General features: G+C 40.6%; 1 protein-coding gene across 1 annotated transcript in view; it reads left to right on the top strand.

Moving 5' to 3' along the window:
* arid2 (AT rich interactive domain 2 (ARID, RFX-like)) overlaps window positions 1-22,194 on the top strand; it is a 211,613-nt gene that overhangs the window by 95,853 nt on the left and 93,566 nt on the right. The window contains 2 exon segments of the mRNA XM_035425440.1: window positions 12,288-12,360; window positions 18,636-18,770. Coding sequence (XP_035281331.1) covers window positions 12,288-12,360; window positions 18,636-18,770 — 208 coding nt within the window.

Here is a 22,194-nt window from a genome sequence, read left to right as displayed (position 1 = left end):
AGGACATAGCTGAATGCGGAAGTGAAAGCGATTAAACGGTATTCTAAATGAAAAATTACAAATGAAAACGCTGTCAGCTAGGTATATCAACAAACATATGGCTTAGGCATACCCAGAAGTCCTGAATAATAACAGTATTTCACAAGATATTACGCAAATTCGTTGACGACGTTTCGTCAGATGCAGCGTCTTTGCATGCTAGTGCTAACAAAGAGTGAAAGGCTTTAATGTGATAATGAGAACACTTTCGGTTGACCTAAAAAAACGATATTCCAAAACCTAAAATAGACGTGCTGTTATACCTGGTTAGAAAGCTTATGCTCTCAGCTACTGAATAAACAAATTTTCATATCCGTGAAAATTTCATAGCCGTTCTATATCCCATCGTATTCGGAAGGTTCGTCTCATTATTGATGCATTGCGCATTCTTTGTAACAGTGACAGCAACATTTTCTCACCCCAACGCTACAGTACACTTTTCCGCTTGTCTGTTGATGTACACCTCGTTACAACAGAAGCTAGTACTACCGGCTACCAGCCAATACTTATTCACAGAAGCTGTATTTAAAATGAATAGAATTTAATTTTGTAACACCATTTAATATCCCAGCGCACTGGCAACTTTGCTTAAGGCAGCTCTAATGAGACCATTCAGCCTGTTGTAGCAGGGAAAGCAATGTTTTTTCACCCCAACGCTTTTGCTAAAGTACACCACTCCAATTGCATGTTGTTGATTCACCCCTTCCTGCTACAGAAGCTAGCTGACTACCACTGGCTACCAGCCGATACTTATTCACAGAAGCTGTATTTAAAATGAAATGCAACTATTTTTACACATATTTCTCGCCTCGTTTTCGTTCTTGGAAATTCGGCTCGGCTAACACGTAATAGGCTACTCTGTCTATGAGTTGGTCTCAGAGATAACAGATTAGACTCTGAATTGCAGCCCACTTAAATGTTTTTAGTTGAATGGTAAAAATGAGCTGCACTTAACGTAACACCATAAATCAATCAAATTCATCTCCCTAGCTCTGTCTTGCTTTTTAAAATGGTGCGGTCGCGCAGTGTAGATATAGGGTTTTTCCAAGACCCTCTGAACTGGCCAGCTAGCTTTGTGATTCGCTGTCACTCGTCACAGCATACCGTGAGTACAACACTGATCAAGTATTGATGAAGGGTTAATTTAGCTCTGAATACGTGTGTTGGAAATGAACTTGTTGCCGTGATGTTATATCATGTATACCATACTATGTCTCTGCTCATGCTACAGAAACTGTTCGCTCCGTTCAGCACGAAGTCGACTTTGCGTTGGCGGCAACCACACTTCACAATTTCTGCAGGAATTGTCTAGTTATTATTATTCTTTCCGCCTGTTTTTTGGACCGCTACTCCTCCCAGAGTTTTCGCACCACATACACCTGCAATATGTCAAATCGAGCGGCCTGATCGGGAATGGTGTGCTATTACTTTGTGGAAAGATTGGTTGCACGGTTTTTGAAAAATTTGAATTTTTGTGGGCAATTTTTCCCATAGAGAATGAATGGCGGAATGTTCACCTTTGTGATGTCACAATGCTCTGTCTTCTCACCTTTGTGATGTCACAATGGTCTGTCTTCTAGCAGCAGTACTCTGGTCTCTCTCTAGATTTGAACATTCTGCCATTCATCTCTATGGGGAAAAATTACCCACAAATTGTGCAATGCCTCATTGGACATAGTAGAGAATCCTTTGTCCATTGGTGGAGATCAGCCTTGCCCCCCTTCCTGATTGGCCGATGTTTGATATTTCATAACTTTTGAACCGTTTGTCATAAAGAACTATGGGGTGCGTCATTGGACTCAGTAAAGACAACCGCCTAAAACTCCATAGCAACCCCCTAGCAACACCCTAGCAACCACCTAGAACACCCCGGCAACCGCCTTGAACTCCATAGCAACCACCTAACAACACACTAGCAACCACCTGGAACACCATAGCAAATGCCTGGCAACACTCTAGCAACCGGCTATAACGCCATAGCAACCACCTAGCAACACCATAGCAACCACCTAGAACACCATAGCAACCACCTAGCAACACCCTAGCAACCACCTGGAACCCAATAGCAACCACCTAGCAACACCTTAGCAACAATCTGGAACACCATAACAACTGCCTAGCAACACCCTAGCAACCACCTGGAACACCATAGCAATGACCTAGCAACACCCTAGCAACCACCTGGAACACCATAACAACTGCCTAGCAACACCCTAGCAACCGCCTATAACTCCATAGCAACCACCTAGCAACATCCTAGCAACCACTTAGAATACCCTAGCAACCCCCTAGCAACACCCTAGCAACCACCTAGATCTCCATAGCAACCCCCTAGCAACACCCTAGCAATCACCTAGAACACCCTAGCAACCGCCTAGAACTCCATAGCAACCACCTAGCAACACCCTAGCAACCACCTGGAACACCATAACAACTGCCTAGAAACACCCTAGCAACCACCTGGAACACCATAACAACGACCTAGCAACACCCTAGCAACCACCTGGAACACCATAACAACGACCTAGCAACACCCTAGCAACCGCCTATAACTCCATAGCAACCACCTAGCAACATCCTAGCAACCACTTAGAATACCCTAGCAACCCCCTAGCAACACCCTAGCAACCACCTAGAACTCCATAGCAACCACCTAACAACACACTAGCAACCACCTGGAACACCATAGCAAATACCTGGCAACACCCTAGCAACCACCTAGAACTCCATAGCAACCACCTAGCAACACCATAGCAACCACCTGGAACATCATAGCAAACACCTAGCAACACCCTAGCAACCACCTATAACTCCATAGCAACCACCTAGCAACCACTTAGAATACCCTAGCAACACCCTAGCAACCACCTAGAACTCCATAGCAACCACCTAACAACACACTAGCAACCACCTGGAACACCATAGCAACCACCTAGCAACACCCTAGCAACCACCTGGAATACCACAGCAACCACCTAGCAACACCATAGCAACCATCTAGAACTCCATAGCAACCACCTAGCAACACCCTAGCAACCGCCTATAACTCCATAGCAACCACCTAGCAACATCCTAGCAACAACTTAGAATATCCTAGAAACCACCTAACAATGTCCACCTGGAGCTCCACAGCAACCACCTGAAACTCCATAGCAACCACCTAGCATCACCCTATCAACCACCTAGAATTCCATGAAACCACCTAGAACTCCATAGAACCACCTAGCAACACCTTAGCAACTGCCACAAACATCATAGCAACTACCTACCACTGTTCACTCCGTTCAGCAGAAAGTCGACTTTGCATTGGCGGCAACCACACTTCACAATTTCTGCAGGAATTGTCTAGTTAGTGTGGTTGCCTTAAGCAAACACACTATTATTATTGCACATATTCTTTATTAGTGTGGTTGCCTTAGGGCAACTACACTATTATTATTGCACATATTATTTATTTATTATTATTATTATTATTCCACCCATTTTTTGGACCGCTACTCCTCCCAGAGTTTTCACACCACATACACGTGCCATATGTCAAAATGACCGGCTTCTTTGGGAATCGTGTGCTATTACTTTGTGGAAAGTTTCGCTGCACGGTTTTTGAGAAATATTAATTTTTATGCCCAATTTTTCCCCATAGAGATGAATGGAGAAGGTGACGTAATTCATATGCGAACGGTGAAGTTACAGCATTGGTCGGCTTTGCACACGTGATGCGGTCAGCCCTACGGTCTCAGCAGGCAGGATAGGAAATAGCTGATTGCGGAAGTGAAAGAACGATATTCAAAATGAAAAATTACAAATGAAAACGCTGTCAGCTAGGTATATCAACAAACATATGGCTTAGGCATAACCAGAAGTCCTCAATAATAATAGTATTTCACGAGACATTACGCTAATTCGTTGACGACGTTTCGTCACATGCAGCGTCTTAGAATGCTAGTGCTAACAAACAGTGAACGGCTTTAATGCGATAATGAGAGCACTTTCGGTTGACCTAAAAAAACGATATAAAAAAACCAACAATATACGTGCTGTTATACCTGGTTAGAAAGCTTATGCTCTCAGCTACTGAATAAACGAATTTTCAAACAAGCCAGACTTTGCGTATTTGCATGCTAGTGCTAACAAAGAGCGAATACGTTCTATGACATGATGACATAGCTTTCGGTTGACCTAAAAAAACGATATTAAAAAAACAAAAATAGACGTGCTGTTATACCTGGTTAGAAAGCTTATGCTCTCAGCTACTGAATAAACGAATTCTCAAACAAGCCAGACTGTACTGAAAACTGGAACAACGCCGTCAACAGCACGTGTGTAGGCTATCCTGTGTCTATGAGTTCGTATCTAAGGTAACAGATTAAACTCTGAATTGCAGCACAGTTAAATGTTTTTATTTGAATGGTAAAAATGAGCTGAACTTAACGTAAAACCATAAATCAATCACATTAATCTCCCTAGCCCTGTCTTGCTTTTTAAAATGGAGCGGTTGTGCAGTGCAGATATAACGTTTTTCCAAGACCCTCTGAAGTGGCCAGCTAGCTTTATGATTCGCCGTCACTCGTCACAGCATACCGTGAGTAAATCGCTGATCTCAAGTATTGATGAAGGGTTAATTTAGCTCTGAATACGTGTGTTGCAAATGAACTCGTTGCCGTGATGTTATATCATGTATACCATACTATGTCTCTGCTCATGCTACAGAAACTGTTCGCTCCGTTCAGCACAAAGTTGACTTTGTGTTGGCGGCAACCACACTTAACAATTTCTGCAGGAATTGTCTAGTTATTATTATTATTATTATTCCACCCATTTTTTGGACCGCTACTCCTCCCAGAGTTTTCGCACCACATACACCTGCAATATGTCAAATCGAGCGGCCTGATCGGGAATGGTGTGCTATTACTTTGTGGAAAGATTGGTTGCACGGTTTTTGAAAAATTTGAATTTTTGTGGGCAATTTTTCCCATAGAGAATGAATGGCGGAATGTTCACCTTTGTGATGTCACAATGCTCTGTCTTCTCACCTTTGTGATGTCACAATGGTCTGTCTTCTAGCAGCAGTACTCTGGTCTCTCTCTAGATTTGAACATTCTGCCATTCATCTCTATAGGGAAAAAATGCCCACAAATTGTGCAATGCCTCATTGGCCATGGTAGAGAGTCACTTGTCCATTGGTGTAGATCAGCCTCGCCCCCCTTCCTGATTGGCCGATGTTTGATATTCCATAACTTTTGAACCGTTTGTCATAGAGAACTATGGGGCGCGACATTGGACTCAGTAAAGACCTAGCAACCGCCTAGAACTCCATAGCAACCACCTAGCAACATCCTAGCAACCACCTAGAATACCCTAGCAACACCCTAGAAACCGCCTATAACTCCATAGCTAATGCCTAGCAACACCCTAGCAACCGGCTATAACTACATAGCAACCACCTAGCAACAGCATAGTAACCACGTAGAACTCCATAGTGTCCACCTAGCAACACTCTAGCAACCACCTAGCAACACCATAGCAACCGCCTAGAACTCCATAGCAACCACCTAGCAACACCCTAGCAACCACGTGGAACACCATAGCAATCACCTAGCTTCACCCTAGCAACCATCTGGAACATCATAACAACTGCCTAGCAACACCCTAGCAACAACCTATAACTCCATATAACTCCATAGCAACCACCTAACAACACACTAGCAACCACCTGGAACACCATAGCAACCACCTTGCAACACCCTAGCAACAATCTGGAACACCATAACTGCCTAGCAACACCCTAGCAACCACCTGGAACACCATAGCAACGACCTAGCAACACCCTAGCAACCACCTGGAACACCATAACAACTGCCTAGCAACACCCTAACAACCGCCTATAACTCCATAGAAACCACCTAGCAACATCCTAGCAACCACTTAGAATACCCTAGCAACCCCCTAGCAACACCCTAGCAACCGCCTAAAACTCCATAGCAACGACTTGGCAACATCCTAGCAACCACCTAGAATACCCTAGCAACACCCTAGCAACCACCTATAACTCAATAGTAAATGCCTAGCAACACCCTATCAACGGGTTATAGCTCCGTAGCAACCACCAAGCAACACCAAAGTAGCCACCTAGAACTCTGTAGCATCCACCTAGCAACACCCTAGCAACCACCTAGAATTCCCTAGCAACCACTTAGCAACACCCTAGCAACCACCTGAAACACCATAACAACTGCCTAGCAAAACCCTAGCAACCGCCTATAACTCCATAGCAACCACCTAGCAACATCCTAGCAACCACTTAGAATACCCTAGCAACCACCTAGCAATGCCCCAGCAACCACCTGGATCTCCATTACAACCACCTGAAACTCCATTACAACAACCTAGCAGCACCCTAGCAACCACCTAGAACTCCATAGAACCACCTAGCAACACCCTAGCAACTGCCTCAAACATCATAGCAACTACCTACCACTGTTCACTTTGTTCAGCAGAAAGTCGACTTTGCATTGGCGGCAACCACACTTCACAATTTCTGCAGGAATTGTCTAGTTATTATTATTATTCTTTCCACCCATTTTTTGGAACGCTACTGCTCCCAGAATTTTCGCTACACATACACGTGCAATATGTCAAATCGAGCAGCTTGATCGGGAATGGTGTGCTATTACTTTGTGAAAAGTTTCACTGCACGGTTTTTGAGAAATATGACTTTTTTGGGGCAATTTTTCCCATAGAGAATGAATGGGGACTGTGACGTCATTCATATGTGAGTGATGAAGTTACAGCATTGGTCGGCTTTGTACATGTGATGCATTCCGCTCTACTTTTTTCACCTGGTTTATCTATTGGGTATTCAGAACCCAGAAACGGCGCATATCTCTTTTTTCGTCGTAATTACTGAGAACACACATTCGTAAACCTCAAATGCTTTATACCACAATGTAGATAAGACCTTGACGAAGACATACATGTACGGACTGTGTTGTTCAAACGAGGTTTCCTGGCGACTTAGCCACCAGAAAGGATATAGCTGAATGCAGAAGTGAACGCAATATAACAGTATTCCAAATGCAAAATTACAAATAAAAAACGCTGTCAGCTAGGTATATCAACAAACATATGGCTTAGGCATACCCAGAAGTCCTCACTAATAATAGTATTTCACAAAATATTACTCAAATTCGTTGACGACGTTTCGTCAGGTGCAGCGTCTTTGAATGCTAGTGCTAACAAAGAGTGAATGCATTTAATGCGATGATGAGAACTTTCGGTTGACCTAAAACTGATATTCCAAAACCAAAATTAGACGTGTTATACATGGTTAGAAAGCTTATGCTCTCACCTACTGAATAAATGAATTCTCAATCAAGCCAGACTGTACTAAAAAGTGCAACAACGCCGTCAACAACACGTGTGCAGCAGCTTCTGGTCCGGTCTTACTCGAGAAAACCATGTCATCTTGTAATACCACACGTTGCTTTGGGTGTTGTCGAACTTTGTAGTACAATCTAGCTTGATCTACACTTCATCGATCCAATAGGTGACAGAATAAGCTTTCTAACTATGTATAATATGTCAAATTTTACTTTTGTAATACCGTTTTATATCCCGTCATATTCGAAAGGTTCATCTCATTAAAGATGCATTACGCATTCTTTCTAGCAGTGACAGCAACGTTTTCTCACCCCAACGCGTTTGCTACAGTACACAACTCCGCTTGTCTGTTGATATACCCCTCGTTACAACAGAAGCTAGTACTACTGGCTACCAGCCAATACTTATTCACAGAAGCTGTATTTAAAATGAGTTCAAATTTTTAACACATATTTCTCGCCTCATTTTCGTTCTTGGAAATTCGACTCTGCTAACACGTAATAGGCTACTATCCTCTGTCTATGAGTTGGTCTCTAAGGTAACAGATTAAACTCTGAATTACTGCCCAATTAAGTGTTTTTAGTTGTATGTTCCATGGTTACAATGAGCTGAAACTCACTCAAAACCATAAGTCAATCAAATGAATCTCCCTAGCAATGTCTTGCTTTTTAAAATGGTGCGATCATGCTGTGTAGACATAGGGTTTTTCCAAGGTCTTCTGAACATGCCAGCTAGCATTATGATTCGCCGTCACTCGTCACCGCATACAGTGACCAAAACACCGAGATCTCAAGTTTTGATGAACAGATAATTTAGCTCTGAATATATGTGTCGCAAATCAACTTGTTGCCGTTATGTTATAGCACGTACACAATACTCTGTCTCTGCTACATACTACAGAAACTGTTCACTCTACTCAGCACAAAGTCGACTTTGCGTTGGCGGCAACCACACTTCACAATTTCTACAGGAATTGTCTAGTTTGAAAATACCATCGCAGTAATGAAGAAATGAGCAGCAGGTAGCAAACTGCTAAAATAAAAGTTTAGTTAAATGGCTATTTAGCTTAAGCTAACTGTTTAGTTGGCTCAAGTGCTGTGTGAGCAAAGGTGTAACCGATTTAGCCAACAAACCTGCTGATGGCTAGGCTACTTCCAAAAGTATATATAAATACCATACATGACAACACTCAAATAATGCAGTCTCCCTGAATGTTTTCTCCTCCCGAATTTGGCCAATATTATTTGGATTTTGATCTTTTTTCCCATCTCTATTGTGTGATTTGCTCAGAAGTCAGCACCAAGTTTCGCGTTTTTGACATATCAAGTTTTCATTGAAACTGGGACTTTGAATAAACTGAATAGAGCAGCTATATAACAACTGCATGAAATGTAGCTGTTTTGTGTGCTTGCCACTGTGCGTTGTCTGTGGAATTGATTAAGGGGTAGAACAACAGTGTGTAGGCTAGGTACTTAAAAGCGCACACCAAGGAGAAGGGAAGGAGAAACGTGCTGAATTTGTTATGATCGAAGAAATTACTTTTTTAAAAATATTGCTCTTTGTATTTCTTCAACTACTTTCCATTCCTTTTGCGTTTTGTCATGCACATTTTAGCGCTTTTCTCAGTGTTTCTATAATATGCCTCGATACATTTTTCCTTAACCTATATAACAAAACTGCTATTATTTATAAATACAAACGTTGAAAGTTTTTGCAACTTTTTATTTCAGGCTGATCAAAAAAGAGGTGCATAGCATGGCTTGCAACTCCAATTGATTGAGTTATGTTTTTTATTTCAAGAAAATAGTTTTGTAATATATGATTTCATAATCTTCATCAAATTGGGTTGTTACCGGTATATAAATCAATGCTGTAATGCTGCATACATCTGATTCCTCTGCCAGCTCATGTGCAGGAGCTTGTCTTCACAAAATACAACTTTGGTAAATTTGAGGAAGAGCATAATAGCTCAAGATGTATTCCCCCCCATTGTTTTTTTTTCCTTTCTTGCTGCTATTGCTGAGCATTTTGGAGTTTTTTTTTTTTACCTTATGTACTTACTGTTTGGGGGTTCAGGCCTGGTGTTTGCTCTTTTGGCTCTGTTTCTTGCCTTGCTACTCTGTACAGTGTCTTGGAAAAAAAAAATTGAGGGAAGCTTTTTGAGGTTTTATTTAATTTATCCAAGCTTATGCAATCAAACAAACAGCTAAAGTGGGACTTTAACAAAACATGTTAGCCTTACATTCTGTAGTTTATTTCATTAAAAAACTACAGAATGTACTGTTTGCTAAAAACAAGACCAGGTTAAAACCTAGTATATGGCTGGACCTAACACACGTGATCCGGCTGACCAATGGTGTGACTTCATAACTCGGCCGACGAATGGGGTAACTTCATCACTCACTCAGTCATTCACTCAGTCAGTCACAGACATTCGCGTTTGTAGGGCTGGCCCCGCTGTTGCGGTCCAGCCAAAAACAAATTTATAGTATACAGTAGTACATAATACCTGTGGTTCAGAGAAGAAAATGACGCGACTGTGCAGATGGGCCCCGTCACATGATGAATCTGTGAAGCTACTATTGTTGTCTCATGACTTTCAAATCTCATCAGTTTTGCTCTTAACCAGTGAGGGACTAGTGCGCCTATTCAACGCAATCAGAATAGTGATATTTGTCCTTATTTTTTCATATTCTGTTCAGCCTATAAAAATTTTGAATCCAGGAAAAATGTTAAATTTTATTGCCTGGTTCTGTTGATTGTCATAATGTGAGCTTTTAGTACATAAATCGTGCTGGAGTGAGTTCGATTAATTTCTGTAACACTCATAGGAAATACATCAATAATTCTGACTTATCGGTAATTCTATTTCCGGGCTGTGGCAGCCATCTGGTGGTGGTGCCACATTTGCAAGTATCAAATTGAATAGAACCGCGTGACCACATTTCCCCTCTAGTTTTTGTACAGTTCATTGCATGGAATGGAGAAAGTTGTATTTGCTTGTGAGATTTCCTTTGCTGAACACATGGAATTAGTACCTCAAGCTGCCGAAACATGTTCCTGACTAGTGACATTTTGACACAGGTTAACTACTGCCAGAATTAAATACACAAATGGATGTACAGAATGAGGTGAAAACATAACCCCTGTCAGCTCTGTTGGCGGAGGTAATGATGGCTCACTCCTTCATAAAATATAATCCAAGCACTGCCAGCAGTTTATTTTTGTATCTCTTCCCTGACTTGCAAACGACTTAAAGCCTACTTTGTGAGAAACGTTTTGTAGGATATGTGTAGTGCTTAGATTTTGGCCTTGGAGAGGGAAACAGTGAATAAGAATGTGGCCTGGCCTCCCCATCACAAGCATCAAAGCAAATGTGATTGGGGCAATTTTAAATTCCACTGATACCCTAATCTAGGCTGACAATATATGGGTCTCACCTCCTCAGAAGAGACAAACTGTATGACACGGGACACCATATTGGGGGTTGGAGACCCTGCATGCCTAACATTTCCCATAACTTTTAGTTTGAATGCAATCTTTAGGTAGGCCAGTCCTTGCCATAAATTAGTCTGACCCCCCTTCCCTTCTCTCCTAAACCTTAACCCAGCATCACCCAATCAGGGCAAACATCCTCAAGCCATGCTGGGTAAGGTATTTAAGATTGCCACAAGAAAAAGTGCGGGGTTGCGTTTGGTTTCGGGGCCTGGAACTAGAGTTTTCCGCTTTATTTTGGTGGTGGTTCCGAGGTTGTGTGTTTTTAGCTGGTTTCCTTGTGGCGCTTATACTGGAAGTGGGTGATACTTTGGCAAGGTCTGGCTTATCCATCTCTCTCTCTGTCTCAGTCTCTCTCTCTTTTCTGGTATTTCTAGATTAGCTGTTTAATGTTTTATATTATGTCTTCTGTTGGGTAATTTAGAAGTAGAGTGCCTGCATTCAATAAAGAATGTATGTTTTCAATTCATTAATATAATTGACTGCTTCAACCTGATATAGAGCTTGTTTTGACTTGTTGGTTGATTCCACCAGTGCACTGTAGACTGACCTATCAATGAATTTGGCGATTTAATTGATAATTCTAATTTTAAACATAATTATTAAATTAAATCTAATAAAATATATATTACATGTAGGTTAAGTAAGGGGTTCTAGCACGCAATATCGCTTGATTCAGTATTCAGAGTGCGGAACATTTTAGCAAGGGCATTGACTGTTGGAACTGCTGGATTCAGAAAATATATATTCTTAATTAATCCTTGCTTGTCCAACAGTCTGAAATTTCTGAAATCCAAGCTGCTGTGAATTTGTCTACTGATTTTTCTTAATATTTTAATTGTGGAAATATGGACAAAAGAAATGTTTGGGTGAAGGTGACCTTTAAATCCTTTAATTCTATACAATTTCAGTACCCCTACAGACAAGAGGATTTAGATGTTCTTGCCTTCATTGCTAACACTTTTCAAGGGTTGCAGCAGCCCTAGAAAGTGAAGGTTTCATCCTGATGGAGAACCCACCTGAATGAAAATTGGACCAATTTTATATGCACATCTCTGTTTGCTGGAGAATTCTGTTCTGTGAGAATTGTATTCTGTGTCTCAGCAAGTCCAGAAGCTGCTGAAATTTTTTTTTTAAATGTGGGAATTTGCGGTGGGAAGGATAGAAATTTCAAGTTAATGGATTTCTGAGCTAGTCATAGCCGCTAAAGGTCAGTGGCACTTGAAGAGGTTTTGTATTGCTATGAGGATACGGAATCCAGCAGGTGGCAATATGGTTCAATTTAAGTGATAGGTGGAACTTGGTGTTGCCCCTGGTGTTGGTCTTATCATTTTGATCTGATACATTTTTGCCTTTTTTTTTCCCCCTTAAAGCACCGAGAAATCCAGTTCAGTCTCCTCCTCCTGGAATTGTGGAAATTGATGGAGAGAAGTTTGCAACTCAGTGGTAAGTTGCCACCGTACTGCTATTATACGTATGAAATGTACAGATGCTGTACACTCAGTGGCCACTTTATCAGGTACACCTATCTAGTATCGGGTAGGAACGCCTTTTGCCTCATGAACAGCCTGAATTATTTCTAGCATGGATTCATCAAATTGTGGGAAACATTCATTCTGCATTTTGGTCTATTCTGCCCCCATAGCATCACAAAGTTCTGCAGATTTCAGCGGTCCTGCAGATTTCAACCACACATTCATGCTGCGGACCCGCACCCTCCCACCCCACAGCATTGCCATCACTGCCATCACTGGATGTTTTTCGTTTATTGCACCATTCTCTGTACACTCTCAGTACACAGAGACTACAGTGCTTGAAAATCCCAGTAGGGCAGCTATTTCAGAGATGCTGGAACCACCATGGTCAACAATACCACCGAGGTCAAAATTGCTTTGATCGCGCATCTTGCCCATTTTAATGTTTTGTTATGCAACAGCTAAGACATGTCTGCATACTTTATGCATTGAGTCGCAGACACGTGTTTTGCTGTTTGGAGGAGCTGCCTATTTGCATGAAGGAGCAGGTTTACCTAATAAAGTGGCCACAGTGTCTACAGTTAAATGCAGAAGTATTTGGACAGTTTCTGTTGTTTGGGCTCTATACTCTAGCACATTGGATTTGAAATAAAACAATGAATATATGAGGTTAAAATGCTGACTCTTAATTTGAAGTTGTGTACATCCATATTCAGTCAGCCATGCAGGAATTACAACTCCTTTTTTATACATCCCCCCCCCCCATTTTAGGAAAGCAAAAGTAATTGGACAAATGGCTGCTCAGCTGTTTCTTGACCAGTTGTGTCGTTTTGTCATTATTTAGCCACAAGAAATCTAGCAAAAGATCTAGATTTGATTCTAGGTGTGGAATTTGCATTTACAGTCTGTTGCTGGTGTCTTTTATCATGCGGACCAAATGAGTGGTGATACTGGTAAAGCAAGCCATCATGAGGCATAAAAATCATAATAAATTGATCAGACAAATAGCCAAAACTCTGGGTGTGTCAAAATAAACAGTGATATGCAAGAAAGCACTGGTGAGCTCAGCAATTACAAACAACCTGCTAGACCATGGAAGACCACAGTAGTGGATAACTGAAGAATACTTTCAATTGTGAAGAAAAAAACCTTTGATCAGATCAAGCCCACTCTTCAGGATGTAGATGTGTCAAAGACTGCCATAAAGGGATGACTTCACCAAAATAACCTCAGTCCAGTCAGGAAGACTCGCGTTTTAAAATATTTATATGAATATGTAAATACATTTTTGTCGCTGAATGGATCTGCTTCATGTATTAGTGCATGCACCTATCTAACAGGGAGTACTATACACCTCACCATCTTTGTACCTGCAGGAGGAATACCAGAAAACCTCCAAAACAGCACATCATCCAATAGCTAAAGACTAAAACTATGTGATACTGCCGGTAATACAAGCTTTGGTATTATCACAGATCACTGCTCTGTTGTTAGTACACCGTGGCAACAAGCAAGATTAATAAAACTGCAAGATTTGCACTCCATTGATCTATAACAAATATAGCCACAAATAATGCAGAATAGCTTGAAGTGGCTGTTGAAACATAACTAAATTACTAATTACCTTGCTTTTAAAGAGCATCTCTGTAACAACATGTCCAGTAATACTCCAGAAGATATTGTCCTTCAGTTCAGACACACAATTACTCCACAAGGCTTTCGTCACAGTAGTTTCTTTCCTTCTACCCAAATGCAGCACCATTTCAAAGGTGGGGAACACAAATGGTCTCAAGCAATGGATAGGAATAAAGATAGATAGGAATAAAGTTTGTTTTAAGAAAATACTGAAACATCAGGTTTGTCTCAAAAATGAATTGGATTATTAATGGGATAGTCACTTTGTACAAGATGTGATGGGGCTATATGTGATTAGGCTATATACAGTAGTACTGTACCAAATCTCATGCAAATATGTAGATTAGTAGCAATGTAGCTTACAAAATTGGATGTAGCCAATATAAAATATGTCGTTCAAAGGTTGTGTTCACATAATTTAGTGTGTGTCCCGAAACAGGCAATAGCTACCAGCAGTGATACAAAGTTAACTTTGCAATCATGGTATCATAAATATTAGAAACAACTAACGTATTAACAGCTGTAGACACTATAAATCACTGGCAGGAGAATCAAACACAGAATGGAAACAACCACAATACCAAACAAGGCCCATCAGCAGTGCGAAAGATTTGCGCAGAATGCATTGATTTGTTTAGTTTAGGCTTCCTGAGGGATTATATAAGTCTTAGCAACAAGACACTCATTTGGTGCCAACAATGCTAACCACCCAAACACTAGTCAGGGCTTTACAGTAACCAAAGTTCAAATCACAGTATTATTATTATTATTATTCCAGACGAAAATCATCATTTTATGTTATAAATACAATGGCAATTCACGAAGAGCATGTCTCCCATAGCAACGGGCATGTCAGTGTTGAAAATAATCAGTTTCTTTTTTGCTAGCCAGCAATGCTTTGGTGCTAGTAACAACCGGTCGGAAGAATTATGAATAAAAATCTTACGGCAACCAAGCAAGGACGATAAAAAAAATACATGGGTTACAGAGCAGGTGGTTTCATTTTTTAAAACCAAATGCTTAAATAACGCTCTCTTAAATAACCATATGGCATGGACAGCCGAGTTAAAAGTTTGGCAACGGTAGCCGAGCGACACACAAACTGGCGTTATCAAACGCCACAGAGCATGCAGAAAACACAGCTCTAACTACCCAACTGGTAGCCTATAGCCTATACCCATTTGAGCAGTGATTAGAGCAATAATTCTTTGATCAACGCAATTCTGACCAGTAGCTGTGAAGCATGCAAAGCAGTGCAGGCAAGCAGCAACACTGAGCGGCCTGATTCTTGGTTTAAAAAGGCTCTCCATTGGTGATGTGTGCCTATGATTGGATGGGTACGAGAAGAGTGTTGTGTGAGCGGTTACTGGGGCCGACTGATTCGTTGGTTGTAATTAGAGTTTCCTGACAGAACTTGCTTTGCGCCTTCCATGTGCACCGCTCATAAGATTCACCACAAGATGCAAACCACTGGTAAGCCCCAAGAACAAAACAACCAGGTTAGAGCTTGCTAAAGTAGATTGGAAAAACTGTAGGGTTCTGGACCAAAGTCTTATGGGCAAATGGTATTAACCTGTTCCAAAATGAGGGAAAGGGGAAAGTGTGGAAAAAGAAACTGCTCCTGATCCAAAGAACCCCCCTCATGTGTGAAACATGGTGTTATGGCTTGGGCATGTATGACTGGTACTGGAACCGGCTCCTTTGTCTTCATTGATGATGTGACTGCTGACAACAGCAGCAGGTTGAATACTGAAGTATACCAAAATATCTACTCGGATTCAATTGCCTCAGAGCTCATTGGACAAGTCTTCTCCTCGCAGCCGGACAGTGACGCCATACATACTGTTATACTGTTAATGCAATCAATGGGATTTTCTGGGCCAAAAAGTGGAATGTTCCTGACTGGTTGAGTCAGTCACCCATCCTGAATCCAGCTGAACATGCGTTTTACTTGGTGACAACAAGACCGAAAGAAAAACACACCAGAAACAAACAGGATCTGAAGATGGCTGCAGTACAGGCCTCGCAGAGTATCACCAGGAAAGATACTCAGCATGAGGTAATATCTGTGGGTCACAGACCCCAGGAATTCTTTGAATGCGTACTAAATATAATAACTTAAATTTAGATTGTTAATTTGTCCAATTTCTTTAGCTCCCCTTAAATTTGGTCTCACTATATACAGTGGGCTCCAGAATTATTGGCACCCTTAATAAAAATGAAAAAAATGAAAGAAAAAAGGCTGCATATAATAAATGACACAGATAATAATCTATATGTTATGTTCAAACATATGGGGAAACTATATACTTTTACTTCAATATATTTACTTCAATGTTTTTTTATTAAGTAATCTAATTTTTTCTGAAATCCATAGGTGCCATAAGTAAAATCAAACTGAAATTGGCAATACAATTTTGCTTAATTTAGTTCATCTCAGTCTAAAGGAACTATATTCTGTCATTCCATCGCTTCCAGTTTCACTAGAGAATAAAAATAAGGTAACAAGCATAGAAAATCCCTTTGTCATCCATCAGCATGGGAAAAGCCAAATAACTGTCAATTCAGAAGAGACCGATGGTAATTTACCATCACAAGTCTGGTAATGGGTACAAAAAAGAGACATAAACGGTTAAACATACCACTTAGCACTGTAATGGCAGTAATAAAAAGGTGTAAAACATATGGAATGGTTGCAAATTTGCCAGGAAGAGGAAGCAAGTTCATGGTGTCCCCACGGATGGTGAGGAAGATGGTGAGGGAGGCCATTAATAACCCAAGGATCACTGTTTAAGAATTGCAGAGATTGGTTTGTTTCTTGCGGTCAACAAGTCTAAAATAAAAAACATAAAATGGCACCTCCATACCAACTACTACTTTGGAAGGGTGGCACGAAGACAGCCCTTACTGAGAACAATAAACAAAACCAAGAATCTGGAGCTTGCCAGACCTCATTGGAATTATGACTGGAAGAGAGTGCTATTGTCAGATGAGACCAAAAAAACGTTTTGGCAATACACACCATCGACGTGTTTGGCGACAAAAGAGAAATGCATACAGGAGAAGCACCTAATTACCTACAATCAAATATGGAGGTGGGTCATTGATATTTAGGAAATGTTTTGCTGGCAGTGATCCCAGGGCACTATTTTAGATCAATGGCACAGTGAATTCAACAAAGTACCCAGAAATTCTGGCAGAAAATTTGGTTGTCTCTGCTAAGAAGCTAAGACTTGGTCATAAGTAGATTGTCCAGCAGGACAATGACTCCAAGCATACATCAAAATCTAAACAGAAATGCTTAAGTGAAATCAACATCCATGCTTTCCAATCGCCATCTTAGTCTCCAGACTTAAATTCCATCAAAAACCTGTGGTCTGAACTGAAGAGGGGGGGGGTCCATAAGCGCAAACCCAAAGATATCAATGATTCTGAAAAGTTCTACATGCAGCAATGATCAAAAATCCCTCCAAATGTGTTCTCTAACCTTATCACAAATTATAGGAAAAGACTCATGGCTGTCATTTTAGCCAGGGGTTGTTTTCACACGGGTGCCAATGGGGAAATATTTTTTTTATTTAAAAAATGTAAGACTTTGGTTGATTCCAATGAGTCATTAATCAAGCACACTAGTTTACACATATTGGACAATAAAGCTTTAGTTTAGCATTTTTTTTGTTGTGTTTTTTTGTGCATATTTATCAAGGGTGCCAATAATTCTGGAGCCCACTGTGTGTGTGTGTGTGTGTGTGTGTGTATATAAATTGGCTGTAATTTCTACACAGTGCATATACACTCAAATTAAAACGTTTGGTCTGCAATTTAATCTCATATTCACTGATTTATGTCAAATTCAATGTGCTGGGGGTGTCTTGTGGCGTAGCCTGTAGAGCACTGCCCACATGCTCGTTGCGAGCCGCGATGTTGGTGGTTCAAATCCGACCGCACGACCTTTGTCGCACGTCTCTCCCTCTCTCTTCCCTGTTCTTCCTTTCTCTCTACACTGTCCTGTCCAATAAAGCTGAAAAGCCCAAAAAAAAAAAAATTCAATGTGCTGGAGTTCAGAGCCAAAATAACAATTGTCACTGTCCCAATATTTTATCATTTAACTGTATATATACATACATCCACATACAGACACAAATGTAAGCAGTTATTGCACATACAATTGTGTATGTGCGTGCATGTTTACAAGTTTGCATAATATTGTGTAGCACACACCTGGAGATGTTTTTTGACTCACTGACCAGTAAATTGCACTGAATCACTAAATTGTTTGAGCACTTGTTTTTAGGGAAACAGTTGAGTGGATTTAACATGGCGAAGGTTCTAGTAAGGGTAGTTGCCTCTACATCACATGCTGTTGACCTTAATATAAAACGCTTATGATGTGAAGGTACTGTGCAAAGATTTGTCATTTTATTGCTATTTAGATACATTTAAGGTCAAAAGCCAGTTGATTTTTGTAGTTTTCCCTTTTTGAATTTGTTTTTATGCTTGCCCAGTCCCTCATCTGTACTAACAGAGAAAAGAGAAAAGTTCCAGTATTTTGGTGTGCGATGGAAATTGTACCTAAATTAGGTTCAAAACTGCCAACGCTTGTTCCCCCAGGCTAAATGCGCACTTTGAAGTTCATAGTGACAGCTCTGTCTCCCGGTCAGAAATGTACTCTGAGTACCTGTCCACCTGCAGCAGAATGGCACGTGGCGGGATTCTCACTTCCTCTGGATTCTACAAGTGTTTAAGGTAGGGATGTACCAATCTAGGTTATTTGTCTCCCAATCCAATCCGGGTATTGTCACATTCAGTGTTGGCTGATACCGATCCATTTTCTGATATTTTTTGTTATTTGTCTTTTTTAAATTATTCAACAACTAGGCTACACACAACACAATAACACCTAGCTTGGCTCAAAATCAGTCTAACAGTCCCTGGGTAGTTAACATAAACAAATTATACAGAAAATAAATAATTATTTTAAATGGATATTTGACTTTGTCAGAGTGTCTTCAGATGCTTTATTAATTTGTTGTATTAAGAAGCTGTGCTAATGCCGCCTCTTGAAACACTGGTATCGTAAATGTTGCATGCCGTAGGGCTGCTTTTGAATTCCGCTTTGTAAAAATTCCACACATCAGACATCATAGCTAACTTGTTTCATAAACAGCCTGTTGGTGTTATCAGAGTACAGACATAGAAAGAAAGTACATAGGCGAAGCTTTGCTACTGTTGGGAATTAATATGCATATAAGTGTTGTAGTGTCGGGGAGAATTGGATTCAGATTGCGCATGTCGTAGTAGATACTGATACAAGGATCGGATTGGAACATCTTTAGTTTAAGGTCTGTCTGTCAGGGAAAATATTTTTTGTTTGCCTTCACAGTTTTAATTATTTACAATTTCAACCAAAGAAGTTTGATGGCTCATTTAAAAGTGCGGTGAGTGGAGGGGGGGAAGGATTGACCAAACATCCTGTTCTTAACATTGTAATCACGTGTGATGGTATGCTTATATTGCAGTTATTAGGCTAGTGATTGGTAACAAAATTAAGTCTATTTAAAAGATGGTGTTGCATTGTGAATTTTATTGTACATCTGTTTGCTACCGAGCACCTATTTTTGAGTTTTTCTCCTAACGTTCGCGGAGGTGCTGGGTAATTTAGGGTAGCGCTGCGTGTAAGACCTGCGTGTAGATGGCACTGGCTACCTGTTGATAATATACCTGACAGTGGTAGCTCGTTGCATTTAAAATCTAGCCAGTCCTGCCTGTAATGTAGTAATCTGGGCATTAAGGCACATACAGATTATGTTCCTTAACCCCTTCACACAGAGGCAAAAACAGGCTAATCCTTGCCCATTTGGGCAGTGTTCTATTTAAGGCTGTGTATATCTTACGCGTGTAAGCATCACATAGACTTGGAAAATGGCTTAAATAAAGGCACTTGTACCATTTACAATACCAACAGATTAGTTTATATTCATAGTTTATGCTCCGGTAGCATTCGGACAAGCTCCTGGGCAGAGCAGGGAGGGATCCAGTAGTTCATGTAGGGGCCAGTGACATAGGTAGTAAGGGTAGGTTTTAGGTTTTTCAGGGCGAATGTGTGGAGATAATGGAAAAGATTAGGAGCAGAACCTCCACAGTAGTATTCTCTGGAATTCTACTGATAACACGAGCAGAGAGAAGTAAAGCTTTTTTGGTGGTTAAACACATGGCTACAAATCTGGTGTAGGAAAGAGAGCTGTACTGGTTTATGGGGCACTGGGACTCCTTTTGGGACTGGGGTGACTTGTACATGTGTGACCAGTACATGTGTGATGGACTGTACCTGAACTGGAGGGGCACTGCTGCGCTGGACCTGCATATGCTTGGGGTAGCACAGGAGTATTCAAACTAGGGACTTAGAGTGGGGTGGGGTAGAGAGTGAAAAGGGTAGGGAGGTGCAGGCTACCCAGATGGCAGCTGTCAAGGCTACCTATAATCTTGAGAACACTAATAAAATATGTATTTGTTTTCCCAACCACCACCTCTTGGGAGGTCAGCTTTGTTTTCTTTTTTCTTCTTTTTTTTAATTGCAATTATAATTTCAAAAATAAAAACATGACAAAGCCTCCTTGAGGGAGGGATGTAACAAAATAATAATGAACTAAATAAACAAGGAGCAAAGGCAAAATAAATGTTAGAGAAGGGATAGAAGGATAGAAAAATAAAATAAAAAACTGTCAGGGCAGACAAACAGACCAAGCAATCACAGACTAATGCTGGTCTTACTCTAGTCAATCTTTTAATGCCTGGATTATTAAACATAGCCATTGCAAAAATCAGACTAGTGATGGTAACAAAAGTGATAATACCAGGGGTTTGATATTGTGTCATAAAATAAAATAAACTTTTGTAATGGAATGCAGCCAGTGCCTGTTTGTGTTTTTTTTCCTTACTGTTAGGGGAGGCATACCGCCTCTCCTATAAAGCTTTGGGGGAAACCCTGGACAGGTGTAGGTAGCTCAGACCACCTGCTGGTAATATTCCTGAGAGTGGTAACTCAATGCACATAATGAATCAAGCCAGTCCTGCCTGTATTGTAATAATCTAGGCATGGAAGGGCATACAGATGAAAAAAAGATGACATTTACATAATTTTAAAAAATTAATTTTTTTTTTTAACTACATACATCAAAAAATACAGGGTTTTCCCTACCATAGAAAGGCTTAGGTGCAAAAAAAAAAAGTGATTTTGCGGAGTGCCTTAAGCCGAATGAACGTAAAAAGGCATTTAGGCAACATATCAGAATGAATGTAAAAATAACGGTGATGCGCTGACAAAAAAACAAAAAAAAAAACCGAGAGGTGGCTTTATGGTTTTAAACACTCCGCGCTATGATGGCATTATAAATAGAAGTGGGTGATTGACTACCATTGTTATGTTTTTATGCATGGTAGGTTAAATGCATTTACAGAATATAGTGTTTTTTTCCCCAAAGATGGTATTTCTCGATATAACTGTGCCGTCGTGTTAACACATTACTACGGTTGCGGGTCAGGCACTCTTCACGGTAAAAATAAATTTTAGGAAAGCGCTTTCGAATTGCTTGTGTCGAAAGTGCTGCGACGGAAACAGCGATAGATTTACCCACAAGCCACATCTGTCAAATGTAAACAAGTAATCCAGTATTCACTGTCGGGAAAAATTTTATGACAACGTTAGCCAGCTAGTTAGTTGACGTTACATAAAGATACCTCTATTGAACTAACGTTAGTATCTAACGTGGCTTGGTAGCTAAACAAAGTTAGGGTGTGTTCACACGTAACGTCTTTTTCTGATGAAAACCGCTGGTCAAAGCGTTTTCATATATATATTTAAAAAAATTTTTTAAAAACGCTGTTCCAAAATGTAGCTGAGAGCGCCTAAGCCCTCTGAAAACCTAGGGAAAACCCTGATAGAGACAGTAAGTAGTCATTTAGTGCGGTAGCTGATGAAGTGATGATTTTGCTAAGTTCCCCAGGTAGTCTAAAGTGAGCTATCTACCAGATGTTTGCATTTGCTAATGTTAGAAAAATAGTTTTTATACATGTAAATTGCTGAACAAGGCTAACATTAGGCTACCCAATACACCTAGCCCCAATTCGGTCATCTGCTGGAAGTTTTCCAATAGGAACTTTCTGACAGTCA

The sequence above is a fragment of the Anguilla anguilla genome, chromosome 7 (assembly GCF_013347855.1).
Source record: "Anguilla anguilla isolate fAngAng1 chromosome 7, fAngAng1.pri, whole genome shotgun sequence".
In the NCBI taxonomy this organism is placed as follows: Eukaryota; Metazoa; Chordata; class Actinopteri; order Anguilliformes; family Anguillidae; genus Anguilla; species Anguilla anguilla.
Note: the sequence above shows the minus strand (reverse complement) of the source record. Positions and strands in the feature narration are given on the sequence as shown.